The 13,493-nt window shown below is 35.1% G+C and overlaps 2 protein-coding genes across 9 annotated transcripts in view; one reads left to right on the top strand and one right to left on the bottom strand.

Moving 5' to 3' along the window:
* Positions 1 to 10,488, bottom strand: part of LOC106873081 (uncharacterized) — a 53,394-nt gene extending 42,906 nt beyond the window's left edge. For 2 of the 6 annotated variants that reach the window (XR_008265311.2, XM_014920312.3), the window contains exon 1: positions 10,252 to 10,488. The gene's annotated coding sequence lies outside the window, so the exon portion shown is untranslated. Of the gene's footprint in view, positions 1 to 8,141; positions 8,265 to 10,251 lie in introns of those variants that run through there. The other 4 variants (XM_089360979.1, XM_089360976.1, XM_089360978.1 and 1 more) reach the window with 4 other exon arrangements.
* Positions 8,847 to 13,493, top strand: part of LOC106874569 (DNA ligase 3) — an 86,797-nt gene continuing 82,150 nt past the window's right edge. Inside the window, exon 1 of one of the 3 annotated variants that reach the window (XM_089360969.1) lies at positions 8,847 to 9,085. In XM_089360969.1, coding sequence (XP_089217095.1) covers positions 9,081 to 9,085 — 5 coding nt within the window. In that variant the 5' untranslated portion in view covers positions 8,847 to 9,080. The remainder of the gene's footprint in view (positions 9,086 to 13,493) is intronic. The other 2 variants (XM_089360974.1, XM_089360973.1) reach the window with 2 other exon arrangements.

Genomic DNA, 13,493 nt, shown 5'->3' with positions numbered 1-13,493 from the left:
AAATTGACCCCAGGATTTATTCTTTGTAAGCCTAGTACTTATTCTATCAGTCTCTTTTGCTGAAATGCTAATTTACGGGGATGTAAACAAACCGACATCGGTTATCAAGCAATGGTGGGGGACAAACACAGACACACACACACACACTCACACACACATACACACACACATATGCATATTTATGTGATGGGCTTATTTCAGTTTCTGTCTATCAAATCCACTCAGAAGGCTTTGGTTGGCCTGAGACTATAGTAGAAGACACTTACCCAAGGTGCCACACAGTGGGATTGAACCCGAAACCATGTGGTTGGTAAGCAAGCTACTTACCACACAGCCACTTCTGTGCCTAATATATATATATATATATATATATATATATATATATATATATATATATATATATATATATATATATATATATATATATATATATATATATATATATATATATATATATATATATATATATATATATATATATATATATATATATATATATATATATATATATATATATATATATATATATGTATGTATATATATATATATATATATATATATATATATATATATATATATGTATATGTATATATATATATATATATATATATATATATATCATAAGATTTTTAAACTTTTAAATTTTCATATTCAAAAGAGACAGAGACTTCAAATTCGATATATCGATTTATTCACCACTCTATGTTAACATTTCTATGCCAAACTTATCCAGTGACTGGTCCATTGGATTTAGACGTTTGGCACTTCTTCAGGAGTGGTTACCTTTCGAACAAAACACGAAAAAACACATTAGGACATCGTTAGCTTTCGTGTTTGTTATTATAGGGGAGATAACTCCTTAATTTTCTATTTTTATTGCTCTCCTGTGGATTTCCACTAGATTAATTATTTTGTTTATTTCTCTTTACTATACTATATTACCCGTATACATATGCATACATACACATGCACACACATATACATATACAGTGTGCATGTGTATGTATGCATATGTATACGGGTAATATAGTATAGTAAAGAGAAATAAACAAAATAATTAATCTAGTGGAAATCCACAGGAGAGCAATAAAAATAGAAAATTAAGGAGTTATCTCCCCTATAATAACAAACACGAAAGCTAACGATGTCCTAAAGACCTAATAATAGTTATGTATGTGTTTTTTCGTGTTTTGTTCGAAAGGTAACCACTCCTGAAGAAGTGCCAAACGTCTAAATCCAATGGACCAGTCACTGGATAAGTTTGGCATAGAAATGTTAACATAGAGTGGTGAATAAATCGATATATCGAATTTGAAGTCTCTGTCTCTTTTGAATATGAAAATTTAAAAGTTTAAAAATCTTATATAAATATAAACTGTGAGAACGACCCTTAAGGAATCTAATTAATGATCTCCTAAGGTAAGTTCTTATGCTATATTGGTAACGGTTGCCACATCCTCTGGAAAAAAATTATTATATATATATATATATATATATATGGGAGGTACTGGTATCCAGAAGATCCAAGATGGCAGGTAAGACTATGTAAGCGTTATGGGAGGACCGTACTTAGACTCTCGGTTCGGTAATAATACGAGTGAGGAGTCTAATGCAGGTCTTGTGTGAGCATGTATATGTTGAATAAAATGAGACAACAAAACCAAGGCCGTGTGGAGTTTATAGGACATATATAAAGAGAAAGGTAGTCTTACAGCTGTTTCTGGGATGTTAGGGATATCCCTTCATCAGAGACGAATGAGAGAGTTAACTAGTGGGAAATAGTAGGGTTCAATATAACGAGGTATTATGTATGTGTGTGTGTGTGCATATGTTATATGATGGGTTCTCCTGTCAAATAAAATGTATGAACATTCAGCTTTTGCCAAACGACCTGCACGAATGATTTGTTTATAAGAGATCAAAATGTATGTGCTGTACATTAATTCGCTCCCTCCCTCCATGAAATCAACATTACCTGAACAGGTGCATGGTTTCTCTGGCTGGATGCCCTTCCTGATGCTAACCACTTCACAGTGTGTGCTGGGTGTTTTAATATGCCTCTAGCATGAGTGCTTTCACATGGTATTGGCACAAGTGCTTTCATGTGGCACTGGCACAAGTGCTTTTTACATGGCACTGGCACAGGACTCTTGTTAGCCAATCCTCTTCACCAGAAGATGCAACCTGGGCTTTAGTAGAAAACACTTGCCCAAAGTGCTACACAGAGGGATTGAACCCCAATCTGCCTTAAAATAGAAAAACTGTTTTCACAATAAAATATTTGACATTTGATTCCCAGCACATGGTATGTGGTTTGTATCCTATTGCAGGAATATCCTTGAACATGATACTTCACTATCTCTGTCTCTATCTCATCCCCTCTCTTTCTCACTCTTTCTCTTTCTATGTCTTTCTATTTATGCATCCAAATGACCTCAATTTCAATCATAGATAATTGGCAATTTTAATATACGACAAACATCCTGTATGAATAGTGGCACTGATGTCAAATGTCAGTTGTATTAAGGTACTTCACTAGTACACACCACATGACAGTCTTGTATTAATTCATTGCATTGTTGAAAAATGATAATCTCCTCTTTCATTTGTATCTTCCCATTTGTTCCCTTCGAGCAAACAAAATGATGTCTGTTGTTATCTAACTGATGATCTCAGCAATTAAATTTGTGAATGTGTGTGTATGTGTGTGTGTGCGCGTGTGCATGTGTGTGTGTATGTGTGTGTGTGTGTGTGCATATGTGTGTGTGTGTGTATGTGTGTGTGAATTTGTGAAACACCTGGAGTCAGTTAGATAGTCTGGGGTCAACACAGTAATGGCTCTTGTCCTTGTATGAATCAGCATCAACGGCTGTAGCAGCTTAAGAAACATTATGTAACTATTTAACACAGCAGTGAGTTGTTTTGAATGGAAAAACTCGGAATAAAAAAGGAGAGAAGCTTCAGTTTGACTAAATGAATATCTATATAGAAGAGAATTTGCTACGGTAACAAATCTATGGCAGAACGCCCTCTGTGCTACCAATCCTCAACTGTTTCCAGGAAAGCTAATATTTCCTTTGGGCCAGAAAAAACTGGAAACAAAGAACCTCATATTCATGACAGTGATGTTTATTTTTTTTATAATTATAGCATAATGCTATGACAAAGAAACTCAGACACTTGACATGCACACACACACACATACACACACACACACACACACACATGGAGTAGGAGAAGGAGAAATAGTAGTAAGAAGCCATTGCGACCAGGAACAAGAGAGGTACCACATGGTTTGAGGTTGAGTCCCACTGAATGGCACCTTGGGCAAGTGTCTTCTACTATAGCCTCAGACCAACCAAAGCCTTGTGAGTGGATTTGGTAGATGGAAACTAAAAGAAGCCCATTGTGTGTGTGTGTATGTATATATATGCATATATATAGATGTAAGTATGCACATATACGTATGTATATATGTATATATATATTAAGAATAAAAAGTTTTGAATGGTACAACAATGCACTATAATATAAAAATGGACTATATACCTGTTGTAATTTAGTTACCTAGTGACTCCATCTAAGAATATCTGAAGAAGGAATTGTATTCTGAAATATCATCGGACTATGGATAACTAAATTACAACATGTATATAGTCCATTTTTTGTATTATAGTGCATTGTTGTACCATTCAAAACTTTTTATTCTTTACAAACAATACACAATGCTTCAAGCGAACTACAATACTTTCCTATGCATATGTATATTATATATATGTGTGTGTATATATATATATATATATATATATATATATATATATATATATATATATATATATATATATATATATATATATATATATATATACATATATATATATACATACATATATATATATATATATATATATATATATATATATGTATATATATATATACAAATATATATGTATATATTTATATATACATACGTACATATACACATATATATATAGATATATATAGACACACACTCACACACAAAGTATGGGCTTTAGTTCACAGCTGATCTAAACAACTAGGTATGCTATGGCTTGAGTTGTATGTCTTGCCTTAACGTTTGTTGTCTTTGTTGTCTTCTTTAACAATCAGCGTCACTATACCAAAAAGACCGCCACAGTCCAGCAGATGAACCACAGGGAGCAACTGAAGGTACTAGGTCTCTACTCCCTGGAGTGCAGGCGGGAGAGATATGTAATAATTTACATATGGAAAATACTGGAAGGACTGGTACGAAACTTTGGCATCAAGTACTACATGAATGCCCGCACAGGTCGCCACTGCATGGTACCAAGGGTACCATCCACTGCATCTCACATAACTCACATAAGAACAAGGTACTGCAACAGCCTCGGTTTCAGAGGACCTCAGCCCTTTAATGCCCTGCCAAAACAATTGAGAGACCTGAAAGACATGGATATAGAGGTTTTCAAAACAAAACTCGACACTTTCCTCTCCACGATACCAGATGAACCAATGGCTTGAAATGAGACACAGTTTAGGGTAGCGATGTCAAATTCTCTTATACACCAGATGTGCCATCAAAACTCTTGATTGGATTATATCAGGTGGAGGAGAAGAGCCATGCAAGGAACGTGAAGAGAGCACAGCATAAAGACGGAAAGTCATGGTGGTGCTCCAGCATGACCGCAGCCACTTTGCTGAAACGCATAAATAAATAAATAATATATATATATATATATATATATATATATATATATATATATATATATATACATATATATATGTAGGTATTTGTGTGTCTGTGTTTGTCCCCCCCACCATTACTTGACAACTGATGCTGGTGTGTTTACATCCCCTTAACTTAATGGTTCAGCAAATGAAACTGATAGAATGAGTACTAGGCTTACAAAGAATAAGTCCTGGAGTGAATTTGTTTGACTAAAGGTGGTGCTCCAGCATGGCCACGGTCAAATGACTGAAACAAGTAAAAAACATAAAGGAATATATATATATATATATATATATATATATATATATATATATATATATATATATATATATGAGAATGTGTGTCTGTCTGTCTGTGTGAATCCCTAAAACTCGAGAACTACGCAACCAATTTTCATTCAAACTTTACAGATGCCTTACTTAGGGTTCCAGTTGTGTTTTAGTCAAAAAAAATTATTAACTTCTTGCAGAGTTCGAGCACACGGCAACATAATATCTCCTCCACTATTTAAGTATTACGTGTCAAAAGTGAAACAAAAACACTCATGTCAAATACTTTCACTTTAAAAATGAAACTATTCTACTAACTGAAACAATCACATTTCGATACTGTAATGACAGATACTTTCAGAGAGAGAGAGAGAGATAGAGAGAGAGAGATGTATATGTATACATGTAGATGTATATGTACACGTTATTCCACTAACTGAAACAATCACATTTCGATACTGTAATGACAGAAACTTTCAGAGAGAGAGAAAGAGAGAAAGAGAGAAAGAGATGTATATGTATACATATAGATGTATATGTACACGTATATGCATAGATATATATAGATATAGATCTATATGCATACATGTATATGTATACATATGTGTAGATGTATATATATATATATAGATGTACATGTAATATGTACACATATATACATATATATACATGCATACAGATATCTATACATATATACACCCATCACACACAAACACACACATGAGTCATTTGTTTTCTTATCCAAAACTACGTCAAAAGTACTGAACGGATCTTTATGAAATTTGGAAATTATATTCTATGTATAACGGCCATAACTCCCATGAACATTCATATATTTTTGATGTTGATGAAATTTTAACCCGAACATAACAGATGAGCATTATTTGTAATTCAACGGTACAGCAGTGTAAGACTACCCTTTCAGATATACTTACATTGTGATTTCTGCAATGTGGTGCATAAATTGTCAAGTAAATGAGACGCATCTTTGCCTCCACTGATTCACTTGCAAAGTGTTGAGTAAAATTATTTCGTTGCAGACCTCCTTTGGGTCTTTTTATTATCACTACGACACACATAGTCCCCAGTTGGTAACATTGATTTAAAGGCCCTCCTAGATGAGAGACTGGCATTCCATTTAATGTCTATGTTCCATGCTGGCATGGATTGGAGAGTTATTAATGTAGAAATATGGTATCGTAGCTACTAACAGTTGAGGGTTGCGTAGTCTAGACGGCGTTTTTAGATTTCATTATTCTCTTTAACCCGGGCAAAGCCGGGTATTTCTGCTAGTATATATATATATATATAAATGAGAATGTGTGTCTGTCTGTCTGTCTGTCTGTGTGAATCCCTAAAACTCGAGAACTATGCAACCAATTTCATTCAAATTTTACACATGCCTTACTTAGGGTTCCAGTTGTGTTTTAGTCAAAAAAATGTTTTAACTTCTTGCAGAGTTCGAGCACACGGCAACATAATATCTCCTCCACTATTTAAATATTACGTGTCAAAAGTGAAACAAAAACACTCATGTCAAATACTTTCACTTTAAAAATGAAACTATTCCACTAACTGAAACAATCACATTTCGATACTGTAATGACAGATACTTTCACAGAGAGAGAAAGAAAGAAAGAGAAAGACAGAAAGAGAGAGAGAGAGAGATGTATATGTACACCATTTCGATACTGTAATGACAGATACTTTCAGAGAGAGAGAGAGAAAGAGAGAGAGAGAGAGAGAGAGAGAGAGAGAGAGAGAGAGAGAGAGAGAGAGAGAGAGAGAGAGAGAGAGAGATGTATATGTATACATATAGATGTATATGTACAGGTATATGTGTATATATATATATATGGGAGAATATACGAAAAAACAACAACAGACGAGGACAGGTGGTGTAAATAACAAAAGGATGTATTAGTATGACATATATATATATATATATATATAGATCTATATGCATACATGTATATGTATACATATGTGTAGATGTATATATATATATATATAGATGTACATGTAATATGTACACATATATACATATATACATGCATACAGATATCTATACATATATACACCCATCACACACACATACACATGCACACAAACACACACATTAGTCATTTGTTTTCTTATCCAAAACTACGTCAAAAGTACTGAATGGATCTTTATGAAATTTGGAAATTATATTCTTTGCATAACGGCCATAACTCCCATGAAAATTCATATATTTTTGATGTTGATGAAATTTTAACCCGAACATAACAGATGAGCATTATTTAGAAAATGATGTCACACGTTAAAGAGGCTACCATTCATTCTGGATGTGCAAAAGGGGATGACGTCTTTATTCCAAGATTTTGCAGTGCATTTGGTGGAATAAAATAGACATTGTTCACTTTGAATTATTGGAAAAAGGGAAAAGTATCACCACAGAATTCTATTTTGTCAACAACTTGAACGTGTCTATCAAGTTTTGTTCAAAACAACAACCAGATCCTGTCAAGGGAGAGGAACTCATCCTGTAACATGATAAATAATTTCAAATTTTGGCACAGGGCCAGTTGTTTTTGAGGGTAGTGGCTAGTCAATTACATCGACCCCACTACTTGACTGGTACTTGTTCTATCAACCCCTAAAAGATAAAAAGTAAAGTCAAGCTTGGCAGAATTTGAATTCTGCAACATAATAATATTGCATAGTCACATTCAGTGAAGATTAGCTAAAATAAAAATAAAAAATGGATAAACTCATTGGGCTAGGAAGTTCTATCTCACCCTCTCTAATCACCAGACCTAGTGCCATCTAATTTTTACTTATTTAGATCACTTGGACATTTTACCAGTGGAAAAACATTCAAAAGCAGAGACAGTTTTGAAACAACACCCTAAACATTTTCTCTTCTAAAGAACCTAAATTTTTGCCTGAGAAATCAAAAAAACTGGTTTTGAAGTGGTAAAAATGCTATTCCTTATGATGGCAATTATATTTTGAAGGAATAAATATATTTACGATATGAATTATAATGAATTGAACTCATTACTCAAAATGCGACATTACTTTTTGGTAGCCCTAATACAAAAAAGGAAAAGATTGAAAATAATTAATGATTTAAGAAAAGCTGATTAATAACTTACATTTTGTCTTCAAGAATTTGTTTCTTCTTTCCTTTTTTCACGTCTCTCCCTGACTTTGTTTACACACACACACATGCACACACACAAATATATATTTATAAATGCATGTATGTATATATATATATATATATATATATATATATATATATATACATACATACACACATATAAATATGAGAGAGAGAGAGAGAAATAGATAGATTTTTGGGGAGGTGGGGGCAGTCGATTAGATCGACCCCAGTATGCAGCTGGTACTTAATTTATCGACCCCGAAAGATGAAAGGCAATGTCGACCTCAGTGGAATTTGAACCCAGAACATAAAGGCAAACAAAATACTGCTAAGTATTTTGCCCAGCATGCTAACGTTTCTGTCAGCTTGCCGCCTTAAATAAACAGATAAATTGACAGACAGACAGATAGGCATTGAAAAATAGGATAAAGGGATAGACACTTCAAAAAAGAAGAGATAATTCCAAAACAATGAAAGACAGAGAGACAAGTTGGCAGTTGTTTGTAACTGTGAATGTTTCCAAATAAATGTGAACCAAATTTTGGTAATTAAAACCGGGGTGACAGTTAATTCTGCTATTAATGAACTTGTCTAATTACTTGTAATACCAAAGAGATATGAGATAAATGATATAAAAAGAAACTAGGATGTTATTTATATTGTGCTCTAATGACGAACAATTACAAATAAGCACACACCCATAATGAACTGTTCCGTGATGGGAAGCTCGACTAAAAAAGTACTCCATCTGGTGAGAGATAAATATTATTTATTTAAAGGACACAATTCATGTTTTTAAGTGCTACTAATAGTTTCATATGTTGAGAAATACTCAAGCTTATCCATCAGGCACAAACCACATATCATAACAAACTAAAAATTGAATGGGAGAAGAAACGTGAAAAGGTGAGTAGGAAACATATAGAAAATGTGGTAAGTTAATTTTAGTGTTGATATTTTCCCAGACTTATAATTGAAGGTCGAAGGGAGATAACTTCTACCTGCTTTTTTTACTTTTGTGTTTTCCGTTTTTTTAACCTTCCATGTTTTCTATATGCTTCCTTCTCAACTTTTCACGTTTCTTTTCTCATTCAATTTTAGTTCATTATGATATATGGCTTGTGCCCGATTAATATATTTGAGGTATTTTTCAACATGTGAAACTATTAGTAGCACATAAAAACATGTATTGTGTCTATTAAATTCTCTCTCTCTCTCTCTCTCTCTCTCTCTCTCTACATATATATATATATATATATATATATATATATATATATATATATATATATATATATATATATATATATAAATAAGAATTATAAGAATTTATGAAGTAGTTAGCGTGAAAAAACCTCATAAGGAAAAAAAAACCCATCATTTTTTTCCATAAATATATATAATTTATGTAATGATGTTTTTTTTCCTTATGAGGTTTTTTCACGCTAACTACTTGATAAATTCTTATAAAGTACTTATATAAATTAAATTATATATATATATATATATATATAACGCCTAGTTTAGAATAGAGGCAGCTGATGAAGGAAAAGTTCTATAAGTGGCTCGTCTGTTTTCCTATGTGTTCATTCTGTTGTCCGTAAAAAAAAGTCCGTTTTTGTGCTTTATTTATGTTCCCGTTCCTTTTTTTCTTTTGACGCCCTGTACCCGGATATGCATCTATATATACATGTAGATGTAGCTATGTACATATATGTATATATATGTAAGAACGACCGTGCGAACCAAAAGGAGAAATGGTGACGAATGGAAAAACAGGCTCCTTTTTTAAACGCGTCACACGGTCGAACACAAAATATAAAAATGATATATATGTTATAATTCTATAACATAGTGAACCAAGAAATGCCAGTGAGGAAGACGATATTGAACCAACCGATAGAGATGTATAACAGTAAGATTTATTGTAGCATTAAATCGTATGTCTGTGTGTGAGTGTGAATGCGACATAATAAAACACATTAAATACAGGCCGTCATGAAAACAAAAGAGTGTGTGCGAGTAATACATGTATGTGAATGCGAGAGATATATAGTATTGAAGTATTGATAAGAGTCAGTAACACGTATAAGGAACTATACCGGTTCTTAGAGTACACAGTGGTAAATGTCTGTATATAAGAAGTTAAAGCGTTAGGGCAGAGCGATCACTCGTCGTGATGTTAGGGCTTCTATGCCGGGCCGGGTTCTTGAATACAGATGTTCTTCGCAGGTGTCGGATTCTGGTTATTTTCGTGGTGAAGAAATCACACAAACAGGGTCGAGAAGAGAAGCTGCGGTTAGCTGTTGGTAGCTTGTGTACGTGGTAGTCGTAGAGTCGTGTTGCTACTGTCGACGTCGGGGGCGTTGCTTGTAGTTTGTAGCTGAACGATGGTGTTGTTGATGTCGTCGCTGGAACTGGCTGGCTGTGCTACGCCTGTGTGGTCAAAACGAACAGATCTAAGATCTGAGCCGCGACGAATTGGCGGGGATAATTTAGGCTATTTATAGTAATATAGGGGCTCCAGGAAAGCATTAGAAGAACACTCTCACGTGACCTTATTAGTGGCTGTGGTTGGTCAGTTTGCGTCCTGGGGCGAACGGGTGGAGATAATTTACCCGCGCAAAGAATAGTCAGTCAAGTGATGACACAGCAGGCTGCTCCCTGCTACGCCCGCACTTGTTTATATTTATAACAGTGGGAAAGAATGGTGTTCACTACATATACATGCATATGCTCATATATCATTTGTATTATATATATATATATATATATATATATATATATATGTGTGTGTGTGTGTGTGTGTGTGTGTGTGTGTGTGTGTGTGTATGTATATAATACAAAAATGGGACAAGAACGCAAAACATCCAAACAGACGATACAAAGAAAACAAGGACGAGTCATTCGGAGTTTTCTTTCCTCAATCGAGTTCCAGATTTGCAATTTAGGCTGGTTATACTCGATATATATGTATATATATATTTGTTTAGTTTTATGTTCGGTTATAATAAAAACAATTTTTCATTAATCTGATGGGTTACTCTATACTTTTTCAGAGCACAAATTATCATTCGTAAACAAGAATATTATTGACAGTGACCTCGAAGTTTCGGCCAGTCAAGCCATCTTCAGACTGCGATGCATTGAAGTTAATCATGGCTTTGTATAATTTCTATGGACTTAAAAAATCTTCGTTGGGTGTGTGGGTTTGTGTGGAGTGGTAATTAGGTTTAAAGGTGGGTTGTTATGGAAAGGTGTTTGGGAAAATTTTTTATTGAATAAATTTGAGGTTATGTTTTTGTTTAGAATTTATTCATGTCATGTGTGTGGAGTTTTGTAAGCAAGAGTGTATGTGCATTGTGGATAACATGCAGATGTTTTCTTGTCACGCCACACTAGAGCGAGAATGCCACTATCGGTGCATCGGTACGCTGTTTCCCCCTACAGAGGTTTTATCTTGTGAAGATCGGGTGGCATGTTTTTCCTTTGCGTCCTCACAGTCCCACAGTTGCAGAAAGAGGTTTGGACTGGAAAACCAGTTGTCTATATAAATACTGTAGCCTTTGTCAAACAAACTTTCATCAGTTGACGCTAGAGTAAACACTGGAAGAGCAATTCAGTCCTAATCAGTGTAGATTTAATAATTCCATGTGTAGTCACAGGCTCTGCCAGTTGGCTGGCATACTTTATAAATCTTGACTCCAAAGCGGGCATGATTGGTCGGGTTGCATTGTTTGAATCGGAGCCTTTCCTTGAATTTCTACAAGCTCTCGTCTGTACAAATGCCGTGTCTGGGGATATACACCGTTCTGAAATTTTCAGCCACTTAGTCAACGATAGGACATATTTTGTAAATCCTGGTTCTCGTCTGTGTTGAAATGTAGATTTCAAAGAAGCATCAAAAATCGATCAAGTGGCATCGTTTCCGGAATGAAAGGTGTCGACGTGACTGGATCCCGATTCTAATATAACACCAGGGTCGATTTCTTTACGATGCCCATCAGTTTCAGCAGGGCAAGCAGAACTTTGATTTTGTCCCCTGTGGTTGGAAACCAATCACTGTTATTCCCGGGTCTAACATGGTGGGGATGGGTTTCAGCATAGTCATTCGTTTAGTCCGCTATATATTGGAATATTTCATCCATCAAAAACTCGGGGAAGATTTCCAATGGCGAACTTCCATGTTCAAGGTTCGCCTTTATGCCAGGCGTATCAGTAAATACCGTCGGACGAAATTGTCTCTCACTCGATACACAACGTTCTGTTGTCCAGGGTCATTCACTGCTGCCCCACTGTACCTTTGATTCACCGGAATATCATCATCGCTCTCGGAGTCATGATTGTGACTTAGGAAAATATTCACTCTCCGAGTCATCGTCCGAACCGAATGAAACAGCTGGTGAAGTAGTGGAGCTTGGTGTAGCTTGGCACGACGACCGTAGATTCGACGAAACAAGACGCGACAACGAAGTTGACGGAGCTGGAGTGGCAGGACCATCCTATCGGGTTGCAAATATTTACATGAAACATCTAATTGGCCTGTCAGTTGGCAGGTGGACCGCTACTAACTCAGGCGACAAGTTCTAAGATAGGCGGCTTATAATTACGTAGACCGATTTAAAGCATATACATTGCGTGCGTAAATTTATGTCAACCGTTTTAAATGGGAGAAGAAACGTGAAATACCCATGTTTCAAACATGGGTATTTTATAATGTTTTATTTTAGGCTTCTAGATATTTGTAAAAGCAGAGCATTATAAAAGTGTGTATACATTCATTTTTATACAGGTATGGCTGTGTGGTAAGAACTACATGGTTCCGGGTTCAGTCCTGCAAGTGTCTTCCATCTTCCACTATAGCCTCGGGCCGACCAAAGCCTTGTGAGTGGATTAGGTAGACGGAAACTGAAAGAAGTCCACCGTATGTGTGTGTGTGTGTGTGTGTATTTGTCCTCCAACCATCGCTTGACAACCGATGCTGGTATGTTTATGTCCCTGTAACCTAGCAATTGGCAGAAGATATCGATAGATTAAGCAGCAGGCTTACAAACAATAAGTCTAGGGATCGATTTCTTCGACTAAAACACGGTGCTCCAGCATGGCCAGTCAAATGATCAAAACAAGCAAAAGAGTAAATACACACAAACACACATCTTTGGAGGTGATTACAGCTTCGTGCTTTTTTGAAATGTCTCTACTGAAAAAGTGTCAAAATTTCTGGTAGTTGTAGGGTGTTGGAAGTTTTGATAATGACAACGGTGGTGATGATGATGATGATGGTGGTGGTGATGATGTATAGCTGTGGAATCAAATTCCATCTTTGAATGAAGAAGGTACCACC

This window comes from Octopus bimaculoides, chromosome 12 (assembly GCF_046866305.1).
Source record: "Octopus bimaculoides isolate indiv1 chromosome 12, ASM4686630v1, whole genome shotgun sequence".
Classification (NCBI taxonomy): domain Eukaryota; kingdom Metazoa; phylum Mollusca; class Cephalopoda; order Octopoda; family Octopodidae; genus Octopus; species Octopus bimaculoides.
Note: the sequence above shows the minus strand (reverse complement) of the source record. Positions and strands in the feature narration are given on the sequence as shown.